General features: G+C 37.9%; 1 protein-coding gene across 1 annotated transcript in view; it reads right to left on the bottom strand.

Moving 5' to 3' along the window:
• The window catches only part of LOC128361434 (glypican-5-like), a 53,314-nt gene that overhangs the window by 9,156 nt on the left and 16,658 nt on the right, over positions 1-27,500 (bottom strand). The window contains exons 8-9 of the mRNA XM_053321895.1: positions 18,998-19,118; positions 10,901-11,042 (exon numbers count right to left, since the gene is read on the bottom strand). Coding sequence (XP_053177870.1) covers positions 10,901-11,042; positions 18,998-19,118 — 263 coding nt within the window. The remainder of the gene's footprint in view (positions 1-10,900; positions 11,043-18,997; positions 19,119-27,500) is intronic.

Consider the following 27,500-nt stretch of genomic DNA (forward strand, 5'->3'; position numbering starts at 1 on the left):
ATTTTTGGACAGACTGCACACTATGGGATTACTATGTACTATGTCAGCTTCCATTGTGCAACATTGATCAAAAACTGGTTTGTTGACCACCCCCATCCTACTCTTCCTTACTGAATCCAATTGAATGTTAGTGGAGGGTGTATGACTGTCAGCCCTATGTGTGCATGCCTCTTCTGTAGGCAGTGGAAGAGGCATGTGATATTGAATGTGAGTGATGTCCAGGGCTGGATACTACACTCAAGGCACTTCTTCCCTCCATGTCTAGTCAGGGAGGATATTGCCTGTGATGGTGATGAGGTGCTGTGGCCAGACCCAGCTAGGCAGTATTTTTCTTTACCATGTTGTTTTTTATTGCAATTTTTTCCTCTGTGTATTTTCCCATAACATTTCTTTTCTGCTTACTGTATTCTAATGAGAGTATATTTTTTTCACGAAGCTATAATATATACTGAATGTGCTGTGCATATGTTGATCTGATTTGTTGTGGAGAAAAAAATCACAAGGCTTTGTTTCTACAGAGTGTTTCTGCACATATTTCCGTAGGCTTGAACAACCTCATAAAGAACTATTACTATGACAAATCCCATCACAGATAAAAGTGCTTTTCCCCTAAAATCTGGTAATATGAAATGAGTGTATGCCATTTGGTGCAAAAGTGTTTGTGTAGTTTTGAAAGCAGCACTTCATTTTGCAGAATGTATGGGGAGTTTTGCACTTTGGGTGTGTGTGTGTTTTTGTGAAATGTGTTAAGTGTTTTGGGAAAATGAGCCCTGTTTTCAAAAACATGTATTAGCAATTGCAAAAAACTGTAAACTTGGCAATGACAGCAGCTCAGCTTCCAACTGTTTCTCTACATATTCTTCACTGCTGTTATCACCTTATTTATGCAAGTTTTTTATTACTCAGCTTACTCATCGAGATGAGAATCTATTGATGCTAAAATCATCCTTGTGTCCCTGGTGGGTAATTCACCATGATGTTTTCAAGCTTATTAGTAAGCTCATACTGCACTGACTCATAGCGAGGCTCCTTATCTCAGAATGGGAAAAAAATGAGAACTTGTACTCACTCTGAAGCTATTAGTTATACAGATTGATTTTTCGACAGCCCCTCCACAATGTCTTTTAAACTAGTGCAAACATTGTTCAGATTTTTACCAAGACTAGTTCTGTTTCTGGTGAAATGGTATCCAGCTTAATGGCTATTGCTGGTTTTCAAATTTCAAATGACTATAACACCTACTAAAGCTTTGACGTGCAATACTGAAGCATCTGTCCAAGGTCACGCTCAGCAAGGTTACAGTAAGCGTAGCCTCCGGTGGAATCATAAAACCTTTGGAGGAAACGCGTAGAGAAAAAAATGAGCTTAAGATCACAGTGTAAATGCAGCGAGGGGCTGACTGTGATTAGAAGTGGATGAGAGGATGAACGCAGCAGAGTGATTGGTTTAAGGCTGTACATTAACACAGACCAATAGGGGTATTGTTTGCTGTGTGTGTGTGTGTCTATGTGTGTATATGTGTGTGCTCATTTGAATAAATGTCGATTGAAGCAGGAGGTGCCGCCAGACAAAGCTACACAAAGCGAGGGCTTCTTCCAAAAGGTCAAGTATGGGAACAAACACACCACTGCAGAGAAGAGGACTAATAAACAGATGATGTCTAATCAGATTTGCATGAAGAAACTTACTCAGGTGTAGAGGCAATCAGGCAGGCAGACAGACAGATAAAAAAAGGCGAGCAGAAAACAGGCAAAAGACAGGATGATAGACAGGCAGGCAGGCAGGCAGGCAGGCAGGCAGGCAGTGAACAGGGACATGACAACCAGTACATGAGATGCTTGGTATAGGTTATGGTTGATAATCTGAGTACAGGGAGTCAACCATGCAGATAGATATTCAGTGGAGATTCTGCAGCTTTTTATGTAAAGTTTAATTCTTGCATCTCTCTCTGGGTGTGTCGAACAAAACAGCAAGCCTTTATTCACTTTGAATGAGAGAGAGAGGGAGACTGAGAGCAAAGTGAATGTGTAATTCTTTAATGAGGCACATCTCCCACCCTAAGGATCTATCACTTTAGCTCTACTGCTTATTAACCATTACCACATGCTAAAAACACACACATGCGTGCGCACACACAGCATGTGAGCTCCATCACTTATGATTTCCTTTTCTGTGCACACACTGTTACCGCCTATCGTTCTCTAGGGAGTAATAGTGTGTTTCCTATTGTATCTGCTCATGCCTATTTCCTTCTTATCCTTGCTTAACTTCTTTGTGGGCGTGTGTGTGTGTGTGTTTATGTATGTAGCAACAGTAGTCAATATACCCCGAACTGCGAGATTACAAAAAAGAACTGAGGATAAAAGAATAGGAACACAATACTATAATATGTTATGTGATATTAATTTGATTTGTCTAATATATATTGGGAGGAAATACATTCAATATTGACTTGCTATGTTAGTAAAAAAAAAATAATGTGGGCAGTATTATATGACAAAACACATGCTAATTTATTGGCTTTATGGCCTTTAGGCAATTTGCTTAGCCGCACTCGTATTCCCAAAAGAAGCAGACCCATGGTATGATTGCCATGGTGATTGCTTTGTATAATTAATGACCAAGATGCTTTAGAGATAGCCTTTTCAGCAACCCAGTGAAATAAGTTACGGTCATACTGATGTATAAGATTTGAATGTATTACCTGGCCTTAGTCACGCCACTGATTTTGTACCACCCCCGAAATCCACCATCCCATTCCCACAATACCCTCTCCCCCACTCCCCATACCCTAATCCCATGATAATCAGTCCTTTTTCTTTATATTTTGGTGTCCATCTACATAATTATTTATGTCATGTCTTTGTTAGGTTGTGTGTTAAACAAAGATACTTTTATGTGAAGAATTTGTAGGTTGTATTGTAGCCTAGCTGTAATAAAATATTTTTAGGTATTGATTTATATTTGTATTGTAAGGGGAACATGTAAAAGCCATTTGGGCACATAATTGTATCTGCTAAATTGTTTCTGTTGTAATCACATTATTTAAGTTCCTGCAACAGTTAATGTAAAGCTTATGTCTGGGTTAATTATATAAGTGTACCCTTCTGTGGCTATGTGCACTTTGTATTATAATTGCTCATGGGTGCAGGAATGCAGAAACATACAGGATATTCTTGTTTTTTGTGACGGTTGATTGTGCCGTAAGGTCATTTTAATATGCATGTGTGTGAGAAAACACCCTAAAAACATGGTGTTAAGATTAGAGGAATCCACAAATAAGGTCTGATTAAAACACATTTTTGACCGGACATAAACCCGTGTGAATGACATAGAGGGTACTGATACATGTGTGACGGTTTAGGAGTATAACATCAAGCTTAATGTACAAGTCAAAACTAAGATACTTTACAGATTGAGAGGCCATAGAAGTTGGAATATGATAAACCAGCCAGTATAGACCATGTACAGTATTCAACATAAATGTTACCACTTTATGTACTGTACCAGAGTTAACTTAAAGCTTATTTGCTGGCAGGTCACATTACATAAAACATGCACAGTAACAAAACAATACAAAACAAAAACCAAACTGGACATACAACAGCACATCACACATACCGACAATGTCCACTACAAATGACAAGTGTATGCTGACAAATTCATTAAAATAAACGTTATTTTCCTGCATGAGGAAAACCAAAAAAATATTGAGTTAGTGTTAAAGCTTTATATATATATTATATGTCAGGGAGAACCTGCTTCAGCCTGGATTTCCAGAGTAACGCTGCTTTAGCAGTAAGATCCTGACTGCATTCAGAGCATGTTTTACACCCTAATGTTCTTCCAGCGCATGGCTGTACAAAGAAAGCAGTTTCATTTTATAGCACTGATCAATCCCATCCAAAGGCTCGCCCTGGGAACTTTTATAGTCACCAGTGCAGATTAGAAGCCTCGCCAGACTTTTTATTGTTCTTTCTGGCTCCCTTCAGACAGCGATGGACGCTTACGAATGCAGATCAAACTGTCCTCGGGCGGAGGGGTAACATGTTCAAGCACTGGAAAACACTGGCCTTTCCCTTTAAGATGAAATAGCTTCTAAAGGCTTTGAGAATCTGGCCCCAGGGAAGTGGGGGAGAGGCCAAAGGAGCAAGGCAGAGATAACGCAGGGAAGATGCATGAAGCAGGGCAATAAATAGAAAAATGGCTCAGCAGTGTACAATATCCTGTTGGATCTCTATTTTATTTAGTGCAGGTTTTATGATAAGAACCAAACACTGACAGCATTTTAACTACAAATTAAACCACATTTAACCATATTCTAATATACTGCAACAAAAAAAGGGAACTAATATAATTTTTTTCATACTTTTTTTTCTAACAGCCTTCTGTGCTACTTTCCAAAGAGAGACGACAAAAAACTGCCACACCTTGTTTCTTTCTCTCTCACTCTGTTTCTTTTCATTGTCATCAAACAGGGATCCATGGGAGGACAGACCACCTGCTAATCATGGTGACAGGGATTGATGGTCCCTCGTGAGCACACATTCACACACACAAATACGTGTTGTACTCAGTAAGGATAAAAAGAGCTCCTGGATATACACTGTAAGCAGCTGTGCAGGCTAATGGAAGACAAACCAGCCCCACTGTCTTTTAAGGGAAAAGAATCGGTGCTTTCCAGACCATACTGACATTAGCGGTTGTAATGTGACTCATGGATACCTGGAGGTTACAGTATGCCCACTTTTTTATCCACCACCACATCACAGCTTGCAGCATAGCAATTACAGTGACGCAGCATCTAATTTGTTACACAGCACAGAAGAGAAGAGAAGAGAAGAAAAGAGAAGAGAAGAGAAGAGAAGAGAAGAGAAGAGAAGAGAAGAGAAGAGAAGAGAAGAGAAGAGAAGAGAAGAGAAGAGAAGAGAAGAGAAGAGAAGAGAAGAGAAGCTGTGATTACATTTACATTATTGACGTTACAGGACCTGGATATGTCTGGGGAGACGGAGAAAGATCGGAGAAGGGGCAGGTGAAGAAGGGATTGTGCTGGTTTGAGGAGAAAAAAATCAATCAGTTTAATCTCAGTGAATTCCAGAGGAGGGGAGGATGAGAAATTACTAAAGGAAGATAGAAGAAAAGTCAAAACTCCCTTGCAAATAATAGCTCTGCAACATACTGTGCTTATAGTGGCATCTGTGACATGCATTTGTATTATCTCATCAAAGTATGAAATGTAACTAATGGCAATGAATAGTGAATAAGGTTCAGTATGAATAGTGTATCTTACTGCTGATAATAATACAGAAGAAGCTGAATTAGCAGGGCCTTTGTGTCAATAGGATCAACAGTGATATATAACATAGTAAATAAATGTACTGTATATTTTTAACCTTCAGTATAACACTGATTTCAAGACTATAGTGTATAAGAACAAACTCATCCCTTTGTCTGGACTTTACTTTCTCTTCCTGAAATACCCTCATACAAAAAAAGGACACAAACAGAGCTAACTTAAGCTTGTTGCTTTTAACTACTTTTGTGTTGAGATGCCTGGATTGTTCCCTTTGTTTTTGATCTCTGAACACTGTTTGCCAAGTAATTCTCCCTCTATGGAATGAGATCAACCTGCCTTGATGTGGAAAATGGACTTAAATCAAATAATAATAGGCTGTGTACTGTCTCAGCATGACTAAAATAACTTTCCACTGTTAAGTGTGCCACATAAATAAAACACAGGGTTGGCACTATGATGAAGTTTTGAGGGTCGATTTCAGTTGCTGACTGATATTGCCGCAGCACCCCACCTCCACCTCCCATCCTTCACCTTTCCTGTCCCTTCTCAGTATTCAATAAAGCCCAAATGTCAGGAGAATTAATTACGGGACAAGGTGAATATTTTCTTCATCTCTTTCATTTAATCTCTGTTGATATCTGTAGCTCAGGGATAGAGGGAGAGAGAGAGAAGTTTAGCTTTTTTTACTGTAAAAAGAAACAGAGGGTTGATATTGAAAAAGACATTGTAAGTCAAGTAGCAGCTCACTACTGGATCCGTTTCAGCCAGTCAGACAGACAACTGATCCGTCCATAAAACATACTGGATTACACATAACTCACATAAAGCACATGTAGAGCATGCACACGCACACAAACAAGAAGCCATGAAAATGTATTTGTGTGCGGACATACACACATAACTCACAAACACTGTCTTTCTCACGCAAGTAGCATTCTGTTTCTGTGCTCTTCTTTTCCTGTGGAATAATAAACTCCACATTTCAGCAATTCAGATTTAGAGAAGTGGTTTGTAGGCAGAATTTTAAAGAGACAGAGTGAACAAGTGTGGGAAAGCAGGTTTAGTGGCAGATCTTCAAAATAAAAAAAAATCTAAGTGGCTTGCATATGATGGTGTTTTATTCATACATTAACTCAGAACTACTGATTTAATTTACAGTGTAGGATTAAAAATGTACAAATAATAAAAAAAATAAATAAATGGCTTGTTATGGTCTATGTCTGTGATTTGTGTAGTCTGGTTGATGATGCATCACTCTTCAAGCTTCAGCACTTATGAGGCTTGTTTATATGCATAGAGATGCCAACAAGCAGAGAGACATGCAGAAAAATCCCCTCTTGTCACTCTTTATGGGGATTGTTTTTCAAGGAATTCATCATGGCTTGAAAATACAGTCCCTGCATGGCCCTAGCTCTCTAAATAATAACCAGCAATTTTCTCAGTGAATAGCCAGTGTACCAGTTTGAGGCCCAGCAGGAGGTGAGAGTTTCCACAGATCCAAGAAATCAAGGGGAAGGGTATGACAAATGTAACTACAAATACCATAGCCGTTAAAAGAGATCAAACATTTAATTATACTTGTGCTGTGGGGAGGTGTCATAAATGTCAAAAGTCTTATAAAAATGAAAACAGCTTCCTGTTCATCAGTCATTTCAGTGTTTGCATGTTCAAAAAATAGTGTTTTGCAAACAACGTTTTTAAAGAGTATGAATTATATGCATTGACCAAACTACCAATTATTATTTGATAAGTTTTGTATTAAAAAAACACATAAAATGTAAAGCTATTTTCACATATGAACTCTTTCACACATGTAGCACACAATAGGAGTTTGTCCAAATCAAACGTGTGGAAATACTCTGTTTGGTTTAGGCAAGAGGTGCAAGAGGCAGGACACAATGTAAAAAGTACCAAACAGTTGTAATTGAGTGTTTTTAAGCTTATCATTAGAAATAAAACAAGAAATCACAGGAAATCCTCTTTCCCATAAGCACTAGTTAAGTAGATTTTGTACTAAAGAGCTGTCACATGACATTTGCATTCACACATACGACTCCTCCGAATAATGCCTGGGTAATAGGGTCGCAGTGCATGTGTGAAAAGAGCTTAACATTCACTCTCAAATGCTGTTTGGTTCTTGTAAATCATACACATAAAAAAATAGTACTGAATATGTTATGTGTAAATGCCTTTGACATTATTACAGAGTTGACACTTAAATACTTTATTTCATCGTGACTCTAATTTCGTTTTCCCGCTACTTCACCAATCTCTGTAACTTCAGTGATATTCTACACCAAATATACCTAAAGCAAGGGTTCCTACCATTCTGACCGTTTATATATTGACAATGTCATGGTGCGATCAGACATCTCCATGCACCATTCAGAATGTAGCAAGATAAGAATGACAATAAGATACTGATGACAATTGTAGGGTTGTTTACACTGTGTGATTTTTTTTGGGCTGTCTGGGACGAGAGTTGACAACCGTGAGCAAAAGGTGGTAAAATGTTTGGTCTCAGATCTCACTGTGAGACTTGTCCACTGATGACTGATGTGGAGCTTTGGCAAACAAAAACAGCCTGAGGTAAAATTCTCATAATGTGACTGCTGCTTCTGTACGACCCACATCTACGAACCAACCAACCAGAATACGATATGAAATGACTCAGAGTACACTGGCCGTTATGACATTTTGTAAGTGCTATTTTTATATCTTGAATAAAGTTTTCGGAAGAAAACACCATGTTGTCCTTAATACATCCATTACACATAAAAGCCAAAATGATGGAGGTGAAACAGAAGAGACGTTTGTGTGACTTTGCTGCATTTTCAGAACATAGGAGCTGACGTGTCCCTGCTTTCATGTACTTTTTTTCTATTACATTGCAGTGCTATGATTCTCCATGCATTGAATGAACAACCTGACAGCCTCAAATTAATATAGTCTGACACAAATTGTGATCAAGATTGTATTAGAGCCATCTTGCATAATTTGACACAATGCAACACACTCACATGATCATTGTTGTTGCATGGTCCAAAGGCACCTTAAGTTATTGTTAGTCAAATCATTCATACCTCATTAAGCTCTTTTAAATCATCTCTCGGGGTTTGTTTGTTGCTGGGTAGTTAGAACAGTAATAGAAACATACCACTAGAGTTTTGCATAGGCCTAAAATTAAGACCCAGCCGGATTTGGGTTGGGTAACAAAACTTCACACATCACATGTGGACTAACTCGCTGATGACAGACTGATGACCTCACATATTGATGATCTACTCTAGCCCCACACTTCTTACTCAAGTAATGATGGAAGGCAGTGAACAGATAATGAATGCAGCAATGACCTTTAAACCTATTACAGCCTGCCCTCAGGAACAGAGAGCCCACCAGCATATGACATCATCAGGCTGCTGACACGACCCCTGGTTGTGTGTAACGAGGTGATGATGCAGAAGAATGAACCCGTGTTTAGAAAATCAAATGATCAATCCCATGAAGCAAGCGCAGCTCCAACATGAAGTTTCTACTCTATTCAATATTAGTGCATTTCCATTCTATTGAGAGGACAAAAACACAGCCAACAAATGCTGTTATGACATTATTGATTTGACCTGAAAATGATTGGCCTGGGTCGTCACCAATGCAACCATAGAAACACTGGTCACAAACCACTTGGGTGTCATGGAAAGTTCTGTCACCATAAAGGTGGCCTGGGTCTTCTTGTTAATCAACATATGTGTTTTTCCAGCTAAAGATAGATACAGACTGTAAAGCTTTCCACAGTGCCTAAAAGAAGGGGCATCTATGGTACAGTATGTGACCAACCTTTGAGGACTGTTTGTACTTGTGGCCTCTGTTTAACAGGAAATGTATCTGGAGAGTAGTTCCCTGTAATGCATGAGTCACTTCACATACGTAGGAACGCAGAGATTTGTTGGCTTGTTGTGCTACATATCCGAACCTCTTGACTTTATACTAAAGTTCTTTGCAATGCACAATGTAGTACAAAGTCAAACTTGTGATATGTAGCACAATAAGCCAGCGAAGCGATAAAACTTTGAGTGGGACTTTAAAAGCCATCATTATCTTAATAATTTTGACTATTTTCAAGCCAAGATGATTAAAAAATACTTAAAATATAGATTTATATTGGCCTGGTCAAATTAACTCAGTATGTCTAATGTAATGTAATGTAATGTATCAAAATGTAGCAATATACGCATTATTACCAATCATATCGGATTGAAAAAGTCCCATTTATTTGCATATCAAGCATATTTTGAGTGTTTAACTGAAATACTTCAAATGTGAAACCGAGTTTTTAGGTGCCAAATAACTTAATTTCTTATTTCTTACAAATTGAATTTGGTCAAAGAATCATGATTGTATTTTGCTTGTGTGAAACTGATATGTTGAGTTGGCTTTTTAATGTGAAGATTATAGATTTGGTGAGATTTATTAAAGATTCACAGCAGCTACAATAACTACTGTGCATTATGATTTGTCATGTGGCCATCCAGGTTATTGTTGCTGGCTAGTATCTTGTAAGCCCATATACTGTAGGCAAAGGACCAGTAGATGAGTGAAGGACATTCAAATAAACAAATCAATCATATTCAGCTCATAATTTTACAAGCCACTACTCCACCCATCCTGAACCATCCAGAAAAATGTTTTACATTCATTTTTTATTTTACTTTATAAAACTTTACTACTTTTTACTGTTTTTCCTGCATAACCACAGGATTTTTTCTCCCTAAAGACCCTTAAAATATAATATTTGACAAGGCCTATGCAATGTTCCAAAACAGATTTCTTATTGGAAAGAGTGGAACAAATTTAAGACCTGTTTTGCTGAATGCTCTCTTTTTACCCCAATATAAGGAAGTTGCTTAGTTGACTTGTAGGAAACAGCTCCAACAATGATTTCGGGTCAAGGACCTTACATTTGGCTGATAACCTCAACACAAAGCAACAATTTCTCATCAACAATTTAAATTACAGCAAATTTTAACTACTTTAACTCTGTGGGATTACCTCGAGGCTCAGATGGGTCCCCAGATCTCACTGTGACACCCATGTATTATGTATAAGCATATGCATGGATGAATAAGTCAAGAGATAAATGAATAATTACAGTTTATTTTTCCATTTCTGTTTTTTTTTTGGGGTGACCTGGTTGTTAGTGCATACTTTATCCCAACTGAGTAGGAAAAGAAACTGCTGAGACCAGCATAAAAAGAGATGGAAAAAGTGAGAGAGGAACAGAGAAGGAAAGAGAGAGAGAGAGAGGACAGTTGAATCCATCTCTCAGTGCTATCCCTCCCTCTGGGCATTTCCCTGCTGGCACAAGATATGTGAAGGCTGTAGCATTTTAAAGCCTCCACCAGTCCAATGTGCTGTGTGTGTTATTTTTTATTTGATGTGTTTCTGTGTGTGTGTGTGTGTGTATATGACAATGTGTTACGTATGAATCAGAATCTCAATATTTTTAAGAAAACGACAAATGTTTGCGCCAGTATGGTTATATGTTTACTAATATTTAGTCCTCCGTTTTTGCAAGAACGCGTGTCTGAACGTTTGTGTGTGACTCACCGTTCTCTTCACCAGATGCTTCACAACCATCTTCATCATCACAGTCATCTCCGCTGCCTCTTTCTGTCTGTGCGCTCCCACCCTCCTCTTCCTCCACCCTCTCTCTGGCTTTGCTCGCCCAGCCAAGCTCCGCTAATAGCTCCTAGATAAAACACACACACACACACACACACATGTACAAATGTCCAAACATATTACGCAAACACTTCCAAAACACCTGCAAAAACTCACATTTATGGTTTGTTTTACATTTGAGGCAACAAAGCTTCAACGCAACGGTCGCAGATGTTCTAAACAGCAGACAGTAATGAGGTAAAAGGTCAGAGACACAGTGTGCTCAGACCATACTGGAAACAATGTGTGTCTGATTTGTTTTTTTCTTTTCAAGCATAAAATGAAATATCATCATCGTCATCATGCCTGGCTGAAACTAGAGTCTGAGGTTGGTGAGCTTCTGTTAGCACAAAAATGGAAAACAGGGAAAAGCAGTTAGCCTCACTCTGTCCAAAGATAAACCTCCACCTATCTACTCTTAAGTTCACTAATAACTTTCAAAAAACAAAGTGTAAAAGTGACAAAAGATGGGTTTTCAGAGAGCTATGTTCTGAACTATTACTTCTTGGTCTACTTCTTGTAGTTTTGTTGTTACCATGAGGTTGCCAGGCAACCAGCAGAGAGTCCAGGATAGCTCTTTCCCCTTATGCTAATCTTGTTTAGTCTAATTTTGTTCATCATGCCTTGAGTTTTTAGGAGAGTTTAGCTTCCTTACTATCAGCATTGTTTACTTTGAATTCACGAATAGCTGAGTATGCAGTATAAAGACAAAGGTGTGTTTTTATACTATGTGGACAAAGAAATCATATATTTTTTTCTAAAACAATAAATACTTTTTTAAATGTGTGAGAGTGGTATCAATTTTATGTAGCACCAGTCAAAAGTTTGGACACATTTTCTCTTTCACTTTACAAGTGTGTCAAAAGTTTGCCCAGTACTGTAATTCAAGAAGCCGAATAAATGTATTGCCCCATGTGTGAACTTGATGATACTAGAGCAATCATGAGAGAGAAGGGAAGAAGAGAAGCTAAAATAAGAACAAATATATATCATTTTTGTGTTACTTTATTCTCTGTCACACACAAACAGATCACAGAGCACACTAAGGGTAATTGAGGTCATGTTGACTCCATACTCTCTGCTGCTCAGTTAAGTCACAGAGTGGATGCTGGAGCATGTTACATACTCTGAATGTAGCTTTTCAGGGATTGAAAAAAACATACACTCAGTTTCCACCAAAAACACCAAAATTGTTTGATTCTCACATATACATAGTGACAGCAATATATAATTGCTACACAGTATGATGAATGTGTACTGTAGAGAGTCAAGGTGGGTAATATATAAATTCCTGCAGGGGACAGAGATAAGGCAAACAGCCATGAGATTTGGATAGGAAAAAGATGTATTGTACTGACATCTTATTTTATTTCCCCCTAAGATAACATTTTTATATACACAGCTGCTAGATGGTAACATCTATCATGGTGAAATATGACTGACAAATTAAATAATACTAAAGCCAAACTCAGAGTAAACTTTTGGGTTTTTTTTATAATTGCAAACATTCATTTAGAAATTCACTCATGGAAGGTAAAAGTAGTTATACCACAATTTTGTTGTTGGCTTACTGCTAGACAGCCAAAATCCATACGACTTTCCAGGATTTAAAGATGGCTTACTCTGCCTTGCAAATGATAATCCCTTTAACACAAAGACATATGGTATAAGTGGTTACTATATTGTGGTGCCTGACTGAGCAGGCAAATGCTATACACATTTCTTCACACTGTGACCCTGGAAATGTTTAGCAGTAAAAATACACATAATTATACTGCACTGTATGTGTTCACACTGGAACATGGAGACATATATAAGTAGGAAATGTCATGTAAACATATATGACTACTATCACCACAGTCCCCTCCGATTAGTTTTCATTGTTCATTCTTGCCTTTTTTCTCTGCCACTAACATCTACTGTCATGTCAGACCTGGCAACTCCCTCCTGCCCTGCAGTTACCCCCATTTTTGGTCTCCCATTATCGCCCTAGTACCGACCCTTATTCCCTAGTCATCTGATGATCTAATGTACCCAGTCTTAGCCTTCCAGCACTCAGTCCCATGTTTGACCCAAGCATATTCCTGTTTTGTTTCGGCCTGATTGCTCCTTCCCTGCCTTGTTTGAACTAGCTGACTGACTGCCTGTGTACAAACCCTGCTTTGATTCAAATACAGAACTTTTTGCTTTTTAAACTGCTCTGCTCTCGAGTCACATTCATGTGTTCAGACACATCACAACTACAGCATATGTGATTAACAAGCAGATCATTGAGCTGAAAACGGCTTGCCAGGCCAACATTGCCATCCCTAGAGCCATGTATCAGTCAGTCAGTTGGCCTACCACTGTGGTCCAGACCACACTCCTTTTGGTGGATTTCCATGAAATTGTCTACAGACATCATTGTCTCCTGAGCATAAATTCTACTGACTCTAATGACCCTCTGAATTTTCCACTAACTCTACCAACTGGTTGACATCTACAGCTTTTAGTGAAATGTTTTATGGGTGTATTTGGTGTTTACCCACTGAATATTTAACCACTGATGACTAACGTTCACATAACTGCAACACAGTCCTAGCGGAGCTTCACAGTGTGATCAATGCTTACACTGCAGACTCTCCAGACTTGCTCCACTCTTTCGAAGCAGGTTAGTTGCTCGATCACTAAAAATGATTGTGACTGGCTGCTTCACCACAATGTTGCACGCTTTCGGTTCAAACAGATGATGTTCATGGACAATCCATGAAAAGTGCTGCCTTGACCATGTTATGCTCTGTGCCTCAGTCTGTCTGATCTTGAAAAAAAAAATCTGCTGAATTGAATTGGAGGAAGTGCAAATGAAAAGTTAGCCTGAAATGTGTGATGTGAGATTGTGACATCTGCGTCAATTGTGTGACTCTCATGCTCAACATGCCGGAGTTGGGACTGCTGGTTTACATTCACACTGGAATCCTGCATAGTTATAATCTGATTTTGGAGTATCCTGGTTATGTCTTGTGGATGTTAACACCTATATATAATAAATATACTGTTGCATGGAAACAGCTCATCCAGGTTTGTGAATTTCTCTTTGCTGGTGAGAAATTGAGATATAACTGCAGTAAAACAGGTTAAAAAGTTGACTTAGATGTTATTAGAATCATGTGAGCAGAGAAATGAATAACCAGGTTTCTCAAGTTCCATATAAAACTGTATACCAAGATAAGACTCAAAACCAGAATACTAGTGTGCATGTAAACACACTCAATGTTAGGGAAATCATTTAAAAACCCCATTTACCTGACACTGCAAGGTATATCACTAATTACTACTTTTTACAGTGATAAAATTGCAATTGGTGACACTGCACATATTTTTTAAGTTTGGACTCTGATGGATAGATACAGGCTGAATTCATAAGGAGGGACATCTGGCCTCCACCACACAGTAGGTGTGGGGCATCCTTGGAAACAAGGGGAACCAAGGTTATTATATGACAGCATGTCCGAGGGGATTAGAGACAGACTAGACTCTATGTGGTGATTCACCATCATGTCATCAGACTGCAAATGAGGGCTGAGGGAGGACAAAAATACATTACAGCAATATTTCCACCAGGACTGTGTTTTCCAAGTCATGTGGAAGGAAGAGAATCTAAACAGAATTTGGGCCATGCGTCGCTGAAACTGAGAGACCTACAAGTGAAATTATTCAGCTCCAGAGTGGTCTGTCCTATCTAATTAATGGCAGGAGAAAAACTTGTAAGCCAGTGGCTATAACTAAAAACTGGGCAGGAGAGGTTGGAAGATGGAAAAATTAAACACATGTCCTAAAAACTCAACGCAGGGACCACAGGACTCATTTAAATAAATTAGTAAATTAGATACATTTTTATCCAACAATAAACACTTTCATTAATAAGTTACCATTGTTAAAGTTTTTTTTAAACGTAAGCAAAAAAGATGAAAAGGGGGTTCTTTACAGTTTCTCTGCAACGTATCAGCCAACACTATGAATGATGTACGTAGCTTGTTTTTTTGTTGCATGTTGAAGATTAATAGTAACAGAGGTGCATGTAAACACGTGCAGCCCAGATTTGACCAGTAGTTGTTGCACAAAAAGATTAGTAAAAGATAAGGTTCATGGTTAGAAAAAGCAAACATTATCTACTATGATATTACAAACTGCAGTCATGAATGAGTTACCACACTTCCTCCAGCAGTGAACAATATCAATGGATATACATTAGAGCTGAAACAATTAATTGAACAATCAATCAGCCAATCAACCAAAGAAAACCTAAAACAGATGAAAGTAATAATAATGGAAACCAATTCTGAAAATTGAAAAAATAAAATAATATAAAAAAAAAGACTAATATTCTCTTTTTCCAGCTTCTAAAATGAGGATTTGTGGCTCTTCTCAGTTCTTTGAGTTTTGGACTACTGATTAAACAAGAAAAGACATTTGGATGTATCACCCTGGTTTAATTGTTTTTTTTTTAAATGTATTTTAATGTAACCTATTTTAACAGATTTTTTTTCTATTTAACTAACCCTATCCCTATGATTACATTGAACTTCTTCTAATTGGTAATGCTGTTTGTAGTTTTTGAAAAAGTCTTATATACTGTATATAAATAGTACAGACTAAAAAATCAACAGAGTAATTGAAATTATAATCAAATTAAATCATATGTAGCCCTAATGTCAACTGTTCACTGCAGAATCATCCGTTACACCCAATACAAACCCAAAATTTTGTCTTCTGATGAAGCTATCGTTGGATATGTTCTCATCTTCTATCACTTAAGGAAAAAAAAAGTAGACAAGGTGAGGTCACTGCCCTTTTCTATGTAGGAGCAGCCCTCACAAGGTTGATTAGGCTTATCCTGATTGGCTGAGCACAAGAGTACATAAAAATTTTAATTGCATGGATAAGCGAGTGACTACACTAATAGAATCCCATTAGAGGGCAAACCTTGCATGAAACAGAGCCCGCCGCTGCAGAGGTCTAATTAACACCTAATACAAAATGGGACAGTGAAAGATAAGAAGAGAGAAAGAGGAAGACAGACCTCCAAAACATGGCTGATGATATAATTAAAATTCCAAGGATGCTTCTTTGTTCTCTTTCATATTCTGTTCCTCCTCTCTCCCTAGCTGTGTGAGTGTGTAAATGGCCCACATGACAGGCATGACTAATAATTAATAAATGGCGTGCATTAATGTGAGCCCTTAGATGAATGGCTTCCCCCCACAGAGGAAGGACCAGGGCAGTTAGCATGAAAGAAGCACACAGTTCAGATCCCAGATTTCCAAAGGTGACTCTAAACTTGTTCTAAGGATAGTAACAGCTCACAGTGTTTACTTTAAAACTGGGCTTGTGTGCACAGAATTGCACTCTCTCAATTTATCAGAAAGATGGAAAGACTGCATACAATTTGGAACTGAAAATAGTTTGCAATGCATATGAGCTGTGTTATATTTGTCTTTTCCCTTCGGTTCATGGTGTGGTCTATTAGCATTTACCATCATCCATCTAGTGGGCATGTATTACAAGTCCTAAAAAAAGAAAAAAGAAAAGGATCTAACTTACTTTTTTTATCCTCATTATGTCTTGTGATCATATTAGAAACTTCAATGTTCTCTAAATCACAGACTAACAGGATTCGTAGAGATTACATGAAATTAATGGGCTGGAGAAAGCAAATCTCATACATAAATAATTACATGGTGCATGCGTGGTGTGTGTGTTTGTGTATATGGCAGAAGGGAATGCTGACTCGGCATTTCCTCCACGCAAATGCAACATGATTAATGGGCTCCCCACCGAAATTAGACGGAGCACAGAAAGAGCTTCAGCAGCAAAATAGGAGGGAAAGCAAACCTAGCATGTCCCATCCTATGATTTTTTTTATTGAATACTCCATCGCCGCCAACAACAATTTATGAGCTTTTCTTGACAAACTACGATTTCTAACGTAATGTTATTAAGCACTCAGTGAGCATGACTCGCTGCTACATGACAAACCTGTCATTGGTACCACTTATTCAAGTTTAATTGATTCCTTGACCCAACAAGCAAACACCTGGAAGTCTGATCTATGTCTTCATTTATTTTATATTTGCAGCTAAAAATAAAAACGCTTCAAAGGCAGACATACCATATGGTTCTGTGTTGTCTTGGCTTGTTTGTTTGTTTTTTTTCGTCCAGTTTGTTTTTACTTATCTGGCCTCCGGTTGGTCTGTGGGACTCTATCTCTACAGCTGACAACCTGACTGACTGTCTAATAAGGGTCCCAAACACAATTAAATGGTCCTTAGTACTTATAATGAATCATCATTATGAATAACCTTGATGTATCTTTTTCATTTGATTTTATGAATCATCCATGCAAATCATGCTGTGTCCAGAGCTTTGAGAGTGCTGCATAAATCCTGTGTAACTGTTGAATTAATTAATTTACTATTACATGTTATTGTCTACATCTGTTTGGAGTTCTGACATTTAAGTTTATTGGATTAAGGAGCACTTCACACAAGAGGTAATAACAGATGATTGAGAGCCGGGTGAGGATTGTACGAAACCTAACACACTCACAGAGACAGAAACACACACACAGATTGTTTTTCCATCACTTCAGAGGACCCTAACCATAACCACTACTTGCTTAACCCAAATTTAACCTTAACCTAAGTCTTCACCGCAAAATGTAATAATTAATGTTATGGGGACTTGTGTTTTGTCACCAAAAAGGAAGCAAGTCCCCACAATCTGACTGCGTAAATAGATTTATGTCCCCACAATATGAATAATTCAAGTACACACAAACACACACATACATACACAAAGCCACCCAGGCCCATGCTGCAGCTTCATATCACATCATGGGGTTGATGTTGTATTATAACTAAAATAATAACAGCCAAAGATCAAACTAACAATCATAATTTAGAGTGTTGATATGAATGGATTGGACAAGTCTAACTCATCCATTAAGGACAGAGTGCATTATTCCTGCAGAATGCTGACCCGTACCACTGTCATAAGTCATGGTGCTGGCCGAGGTGAGGACAGGAGATATTAATGCTCTAAGGAAGAGTTATGAAATCACACACAGATCCTCTCCCTTATACACTCGTGTCACTTTCTATCCACCTACATAAAAATGCAGGTTTGCAGCAAAGTGTGTAGCATGTGCAGGACCTGATTATGTAGATCTAAGATAATTAAACAAAAACACTAAAATCATCAATTACTATGGGTTCCTAAACCATTTCTTAAAGTAGAAATAAGCCAAAAATGCCACTCCTGCTGTAATGACTATGAATGGGAAGCAGCTACCAAAGCTCAGACATCCACACAAGGTCAACAAGTCACAAGCTAACTAAATAAGTTTGATAGAAGTAAAGCTACGTACTGCTGTTTATAGCTGTTGGAGGCAGCTGTTCCTGTTTCCATCATACAAACTCATGTAAAGAGCACATATGTAAGTTCCTGATGATGTAAACTTGACATTTTGACCTAAGAGTGATGCTAGAATAAAGGGAAACAAGGCTTGTGGAGTGAAGAATATTTCCCATATTCTTGTGTTACTGGTGTATTGGATTTTGATATTTTTCGTGTTTGCAAGTGTTTTTTTCCCCTAACGGTGGTGTTAGAGGAAAGGTCATGAGCTCCCAAAAGACAACAGCCGTTAAGGATCCTTAATATTCACTGCATATTTCAGAGAGATCCAGCCATTATTTCTCAAGTGTTGGCAGTAAAATTTTGACCAGATGGTGGCACTTAAAGAAAGGTCAACAAATTATTATGAATAATCATCTGAGAAACATAAATATTCATACCAATAAAATAATAATCTGGTCAGTTAGTTATTAAGAAGTGCTACCACTAGTGAGGGAAACAGCTGGATATGATTCGCCTTGACATAAAACTGAAAGCAAATGAATATTTTGTGTTCACAAACATTTAGTGATCGTGTGTGTTTGTGTGTACCTGTGTTAGCTGCTCCAGTTTCTGTTTCGCCCCCTTCAGGACAGGATCTGTATTGCGGACATTCATCTCTGGGTTCTCCCTCTGGGCTTTTAAACTGCTGCCAACCACACGTCCTGTGTAACTGCAGAACAAGAGAGAGACATATAGTACTTTCTGTCCCATTTCTCTGAAAGTGCATGTGTGTGTGTGTGTGTGTGTGTGTGTGTGTGTTTGTTTCTCTCCTGTCCCAGTTTTCCCACAGTCACGATACTAGTGTGTTCAGTCAGGGTGTAGTGATTCACTTCATGTGCATGGACACACACACACACAGACACACGCACACGCACACACACACACACACAATTAACTTTTTTCTCCTAGCAAAAGAAAGAAAAAACAAACCAAAAAAACAACAAAAAAGACTTTTATTAAAGTAGAGAAGTCACTTGAGACACTCTGTGGTGACATGAGTTCATCTTCTGGCAGACTGATGTTAATCTTAATCACCTTGTTTAAGACAGAGATTTTATTAAGAACAGATTCACTTCATAGTCACTCTATTAGTGGTTTTCAGCAAGGCAATAAAATGATTCAGGGGCTGTAAAAAATATTATTTTTTAGAAATGATTGAGCACTTACGAGAAGTCACATTTACTCACTCAAACACTGAATCCTTTACTTCACATTACTGTAATTACTGGAGACTTTGTATGCAAATGTGGTGTGAGGCACTGATGTAGTTAAAACCACAACAGAGCTGATGTATCAAAGAAACTTATTCAAGCCATTGAAAGGGGAACGTATTTCTTTGCTTCAACTGAGTAACAGTACATGATACATTTAGTAGTTTGACTTTGGTGCTAATTTCTCTGCAGATATTTGTACACAAGGAGTTAATTCTGAGCTTTTTTCAAATTATTAATCAGATAAAGTAGTGTGAAAGCGGTAAACCAATATAATTCCCAAGTGTCATCCTTAATCATTTCACACATTAAGTTTCATGTAAGAGTGGTCACATCATTTCGGCTGTGTGAGGGCTTAGGGTGGGTGGATCAAAAAGTTGATGAAGTGAGAGAAAAGCCAAAAAGAAGAAGAAACAGCCGCCCATGAGTCATATTTTTCCAAGTCACAAAGCAGCTTTGCTAACTAATACAATCAGCCACCAACTCAGTAACCACTGGGTCCACACCCTTATAAACACAAACACTCTCTGGCTATAGCAAAATGAGGGACAGGGATTGTGGGAACCAGAGAGAAAAGACGAGGCGGATTAATTTAAAATGACTTGACTAAAGCAAAGAGGTGGTGTAGTGGTGAAGACCTCCGCCTTTGGTGACTTGTTTATCCTGCTGGTGTGGAATCAGATACCCTCAGAAACTTCAGACGATGCATAAAGTCTGAAAGTTTCTCAAAACAAAACTTTCTTAAAGTTTTAATGCACATATCCTCCTGGATTAAAGGTTGTATCCTACTGAAGGTTTTCTTTAAGTCAGAGAGTTCTTCTCCTTAGATCTGACTTACAAAGTGAGTTCAGCTTAGTGTCAAACTGTGTTATTTAGTTGCATTAAACCTTAACCTGGCAATCCATGATAAGCGCTCTCACAAAATTGCTTCTGAACTGTTTCTGTAAGAAATAGATTTTCCACTCCAGCTATGAGCATGCTCACATAAAATAGGCAACATATTACGTGAAAAGATCATGAGCAGCATATTTAATTTAAGATAAAAAGAGGCTTCTGATCCTCATGGGAAAATTAGGTCTAGGAGAGAGGCGAAAAAAACTAAATGATGCAATGGGAAAAATACTATAATAAAAAAAAATCAATAGAAATGGAAATAAACAAAAATAAATTAAACATTATACTGTCAATACTCAACATATTCAGTAGCCTGGAGTGAGTATGGGGAAAATGTTAGTACCTTCTGCTCTTATGTTTCATGATGTGCAGCATTATTACAGTAACAGTCAATGCATACAGGATGATCAGGGGAAAACTGCTTTTTACTGATATGACTAAACATAATGTCTATAGACAAAGACCATTTGAAGTTCTTTGTGATTGTGACACCATGTACATAACTTTTCAGTATACAGATGCTTTAGTTATATATTATGTATTCATATAACTGTATTTAATTTAATGTATCTATCTAAAAGTCCCACTGAGGTCAGAAACCTCTTTTGCAAGTCAGACTTAGGCAGGACAGCAACATAAAAAGTTTCAGACAGGACAATACAACATCAGACACACAAATTAAACAAAAGCTACTAAAAACGTAAAGGCTAAAACAGCTAAAACAGTGACAATTAGTGGAGTCATTTCCCACAGAATTTACAATAGCCTTGAATTTGTACAAGATGTTAGATTCCTGAATTTGATTTCCTTCTGCAGACTACTGTAAGTGGCTGGAGGAGAAAACATGGCCTTATGCACATAGGGGCAGACAGCAAGTAAGCCTTGTGACCTGAGATAATGATTGGAAGATTAACTCTGTGAAATAAGTTTGCAGAGACATGATGGAAGTTTGCCAAGAATGGCTTTATACCTCAAAATATGCTAATGACTCAACCAATGCATTGACAGCTTGGGCAGCCAACACTGCTGTGGAGAACACAATTCTGAGTTAGTAACAAATCCTAACACAACAAAGAAGACATTGTGCATTCATGTATAACAAGTAATATAATACAGTAAAACACTGTAATCGAGAACTAGCATCTGTAGGCATTTCTCAGTCTGCTTTTTCTTGTCTGTACTTGTGCTCTGATGCTCTTGTGAAACGTCATGAGTCACAGTTCAAGTACTATTTCAGTTCAAAATCTGCATCTAACCAAGTACAGTTCAAATGACCGGAAGTGTTCTTGTCCCATCTGTTTAATGTAGGATACATCTGGAGCTGAATTGTGTGTGATTTTGAGCCAAGCTAAAAAATGCAATTTTCACTCTAGGGCGGGTATTGTGGCGCTTTAGCAAGTTTTCTTTTTTTTTTTTTTAGGTGAAAAGGAAACTATTTAGATTTCTAATATGTGGTCAATTTATCTGCATAATGCTTGTTTGTAAATTTGATCCAACATTTTTGGCAATGTGAGGAGCTGCTGACTGTCTAGTCTTTTTGTGGTATATGATACAATTTCTTTTAGAAGATAGTTTTTTTTTCTATACTCCTTATTGCTACATTTATTTCTCTGAAGGTAAAGTTAAGCTTCATGTTTTTTACTGGGCAGAACAACAGTGCTGCCTCTGTGGACCTTATATGTACCGATGCTTTGAAGTGCTTGACAAGCGTGCAATAGCTTATGCTGAACCAATTACTACTGGAAATACTGTGAAAGAATCTATTATCTGAGTGTGATAAACCTGCCATCTGTTATTTGTGCAAAAGTGGTGCTGAAACATTCAAGTGTTAGCCGAAGTCTATTTGTCAGAGGGTGTGTCGTCTCGTTTGTCAACCTGCTCCAGAGGAAGTTAGTGCTGCACAAAGCAAAGCCAGGAAGCTTCATACAATCAAATAGCCAAAGTTAACTAATCTTGCTTTCATGAGACAGAACCGGCCACAACTTATGGATCTCTTTTTAAACAATTCAATTACTAATCACCACAGAAACTGCTTATAGTCTTAGATTGATGCACCAATGAACAGCGAAAGATCATAAAATGCATCTCTGCTAATCTCTGTGTATTCAAAGCATTTAAATCTGCTTTCATGTCTGATGATGAGACTGTATGCCTGATTAAAACAGGATATGATGCTTCCAAGTACTGACATGCCTTAAACAGAAATAAATGAATAAGTATCCCAGGATATGCAGCAGGATATGTCTACATGCAGATGCATTAACACATCACTGTGTGATTTATAAAATCCAAGTTAATAGGAAGAGAAGAAAAGGGTAGAAATAGAAGAGAACGAGAACTACAAGAGGAGAGAAGGATGAGGAGGGAGGATGAAAAAAAAAGCTTGATTAAAAACCACAGATTGTGTCTCAGGGGAAATCCCAGGATTCCTCAGACTCCAGCAAAGATTTTGGGGATCAGTGTCAACACCGCACATCACAGCTGCATGATTGTCAACACCTCACAAATATTCTGGTAAATATCATGTTTCTTATTCATGTTCCTTTATCTTCTTCTTTAAGCCATGAGTGTGCTCTCCTTTAGCAACAACGCAGCCAAGACTGACAGGTAATTGATTTGACCTTTAGGTGTACAAGCCAAGGTTGGCTGAGCGTGCTTGCTGTTTTACAGCAGCACCCCATTTACGGTTGGAACAGAACACAGCAATGAAAACAGAACAGAGCAAAACAAAAAAATATGTTTAATGAACTAACAAATGACACCAACGGAACCAGGTTGATAAAAGAATTTACGGATCAGTGTCAACACCGCACATCCAATGAATCCACTGCAGACACTAGATTGTCAAAACCTCACAAACATTCTGTTAAATATCATGTTTTCCTTTATCTTCTTCTATTTAAGTCATGAATGTGCTTTTCTTCTGTAGTAACAATGCAGCCAAGACTGACAGGTAATTGATTTGACCTTTATTTATACAAGGTTGGCTGAGCATGCTTGCTCTTCTACTGAAAACAACCCGTTTAGGGTTGAAAGTGAACAGAGCAATGAAGGCAGAAAAGAGACAAACAAAAACATAAAAATTATTGTTTTCATTGTATTTTTTATTTTATTTTTTAATTTTTGGTCTATTTTGAATGAAATGTGTTGAATCGCTGTGATAATTGAGGGGCAGAGTTGAGCTCTATATAGTCACTGACACCACCTGATATACCTGATTAACACACACTGATGAAGGCAGAGTCTTCAATGTCTCTGTGCGTAGTGGACTGTTGCCAATCATTTGATTAAAAAAAATAAAAGTAAGAAGAAAATCATGCTCATCTAATTCTATGGACTTTTGCTCCTGCCTAGTAAAATCCTCCAGGATTTCATGAGATTAAATATAAAAGAAACGAGTAGAGCCTGTACCTCTCTTTGTTCTGCACAAGTATAAAGCATTTTTATTTTGAAGTGGCTTTGCAGATTATCCCAGGAGCAGTGCACTAACACGAAGAAGCTCTTTCCTACATCAGCTCTGGATTCCTAAATCAATTTTGGGTTCCTGAAGCATCAACAAATCATTAGAGCGAGAATTAATCACAGTTTCAGAGCAATAAAGGTGAGACATAGGATGGCAATTTTCCAACAAGAGCCCTGTAGATAAATAAACATGAGCAGTTATTGTGGCTCTCAGTAAAGAAACCCACCTAATCATGAAAATGAAGAGGGGAGTAATTGCAGTTGTCTCCAGTAATGACTCTTAAGGCTTAAAGGTAAACTGAATTTAAGGGCCTAAAGGTGGAGGCAGGAGTACATAAATATGTTACATCCCCATAAACTGAAAGTGAGTGGAAAATAACTTCAACAATGCTTTTCCACAACTAAAGGGAAAAGAAGCCAGACTTTTGTTGCATAACGCTTTCTGTGTGGTATTTAAATGAACATTTCTTATTAAAACAGAGACCAAGGTGAATGAATGTAAAAACTGGTTGCAGAGGAGACATGCAATACACGTGCTTAGTCTTAATTGTGCATTAAAGAAGAGTTGTTATTTCTAGCTAATTGAGTGCAATAAGCAACACTGTATAAAACAGTATCATCTGCATACAGATTTATTTGACAAGCAAGGATGAAAAAGGCAACTTCATATAAAACTACATATTCTTGAAGTTTGCACTGGTTTTATAATATGGATGAGAGACAACCACACCCTCAGGGCAATGTTTTATCTTCTAAAATACACAAAAAAAACATGGTTTATGCAAATAAACAGATGATATGGCCTTTACGGGCCTTTTGTTTCAAGGCAGAGTGCACTCAAGCTTAATTATAGTGAAACATAATTGATTATTTGCCACTCAGCATGTCATAATCAATGGTCTGCAAGTGGAAATAGACAACTGTAAGTAGAAATATGCTGTATATCAGCTCAAAATGTAGTAGTTTTAGTGTAAGGTAGCAAATTATACAAATGTTCTGTTATGCAGTATCATGGTATGGTAACCTGACAGGTAAATACAGGGGCACATTGGCAAGGGCTATCAATATAGCCAGTAACCTAATTAAAAAGCCATAGAGCCTGTTGGGGGCTATATGGGAACAGAGGGCTCTGTGTATCAGAGAAACCTTCATATCCTCTGTTCGAGCTCAATTCTGGTAGGTGCTACAAGAAGCCTCTGGCTATGTAAGAAGTCATTAACAACACAGACAATTGTTTTGCCCAGTTCTTGGAGACTCAAGTTGAGTTTTATTAAATTTAGTGCATTGTTTTTAATTATTTGGAGCATCCCATCTGAAGACAACAGAGAATAAACCTTGTGATAAATCAACAGTTAGATTAAATAAATGGACTGTATGAACTTACGGGAACAGCATTTTTTGTAATGTTTAACTATTGACTAAATCATGAAAAACTAAAGGTTAACAACATCTGAGATGGGTCTGGGATTGGCTCTAAAAGCAAACTGATGTGGACTGCTACAAAGAGAATGCCTTCAGATTATTATTGATTAGTCATTACCTGATAAGTGACAGGAAGGACAACCTGAAATGCTGACAATAATTATTACAGTTACATGAGTCACTTTCCATGATTTTGACTTTGTAAGATGTAATGGAAAGATCAATTATTTATGAACAATATAATGAAAACGTAGAGATCCATATTGTTCTCACTTATCAACTCTTGAAGAGGAGACATTCTTAAAACACACTGCCAGCTTCAGCAGCTTGTCTGCTGAATGGTGAAGAGATATCAGTCTGACTTAATGCTAGACAGCCATCAGATATACTGAGTCTTGAGATGAAAAGGTGCTGGCTTTATTTGCTTTAATTTGACTGATTTTCAGTATTCAGTAAGTTCAAGCAAAATTGCAGTGGATGTCAGTGTCATTGATTAGACTCACACACACATCAGATCTTTCAGCTTTCACATGGCTTGGGTATATGCAAAGATCACTGAGGCCAAATCATTTCTGTTCAGTAACTTGTAATTGAAGGGTTTCAATTATAAGCACATCATGTAGGTGCAAGGCTATTAAAAAAGTACCAATAGAAAAAGACTAAGGCCTACACACTCCCTCAAAAAATATTTTATTTCAAAACATTTTGCCCTAATAAAGTTCCACCGAGATCAAAACCGTTACTTGTAAAATCCATTTTCTACCTACTGTTTTGCTAATGTACTGGAAACTGTCAATGCTGTGAATGAGCTATTGGCCAGATTACAGCCTATTGGGCTGCCCTGTCTGTTTGGCACCATGGTGATAATGTTACGGACCACTGGGGTGGCACTTGGAATAAGTAACATAAACAGCTACGAAAACTGCATCGGAAAAACAAGTATTGGTCAGTGAACGATCATCACAGTCAAAACAAGCTCAAGTATTGATGATGATATAACAAGTCAATTTCACTATGCGCCAGAACAAGCTGAGATTAACATTCTCCTGGTGCCTCTATTGAATGCATTGGCGTCCTTCATGGTGCCTGCCCAGAGTATTTATATATTTTGGTTTTATAGTTGCAATAAATGATATGCAACCTCAATGATTTCAGCAAACAACTATTTGCTATGTAATTGAACTAATGCCAACTGGAGCAGATATAATTAAGCTGGTCCAGTCCAGTGTATGTGAGTCCCTCCTACGCATCCATGTCCAGTATAGCAGCTGTGTCAGACTAAACTATGTATTTAGAAACATATGAGGTGATAATTAGGCAATGCACTAACAGAATATTGATCCACATTTGACCAGCACTGCCTAGTTTGACAATTTGATCTGAGTTTTGTGAATTGTCTCCTCAGGGGCCGCCTTCTTTTCTTGAACAATGCACATATTTGTTTTGGTCTAAGATGCTGCTGCTAGTGGCTGAATGTCATGTATTGCAACTTTGAATTACGTCGTGAAAGGTTGTAATTAGTAGTTGTGTATTTATTTCAAAAGAATATAGGTATCTAGCATCTGCTAAGATTGGCCCTGCAGATGGCAAACTGAGGTGTGACAGTGAGTGACACTTAATAAGATCTAGTGAACGACAGACATTATTCACCAGCACCGTAACGACAATGGTGCTCCGCTGTTGCCCTCAGTTACTACAGGGTTGCTAACGGTAACACACATAGAGATCCATTCTTCTGTCACATCCCTGCAGCAATGATTTAAAGCCTCTGTAACGTGCACAAAACACACATACACACACATATACACACACACACAGGCACGCTTTTACAAATGCAGTGAAAATTAAATTACCTGAGATAGTGATCTGATCTGAGGGAGAAGTGTAATTATAAGAGTCACAACCTCAATTGTAAATGTAGCTGCATTCCTACGAGTCATTTACATAGTTCTCTCTCTATCTCTTTCGCTCTCTCTCTCTCTCACTCACACATACACACACACACACACACAACGCCACTGACACCTCAGGCTGATACCTGCACCTCTTACACCAGATGTGCA

Source organism: Scomber japonicus, chromosome 7 (genome assembly GCF_027409825.1).
Source record: "Scomber japonicus isolate fScoJap1 chromosome 7, fScoJap1.pri, whole genome shotgun sequence".
NCBI lineage: Eukaryota > Metazoa > Chordata > Actinopteri > Scombriformes > Scombridae > Scomber > Scomber japonicus.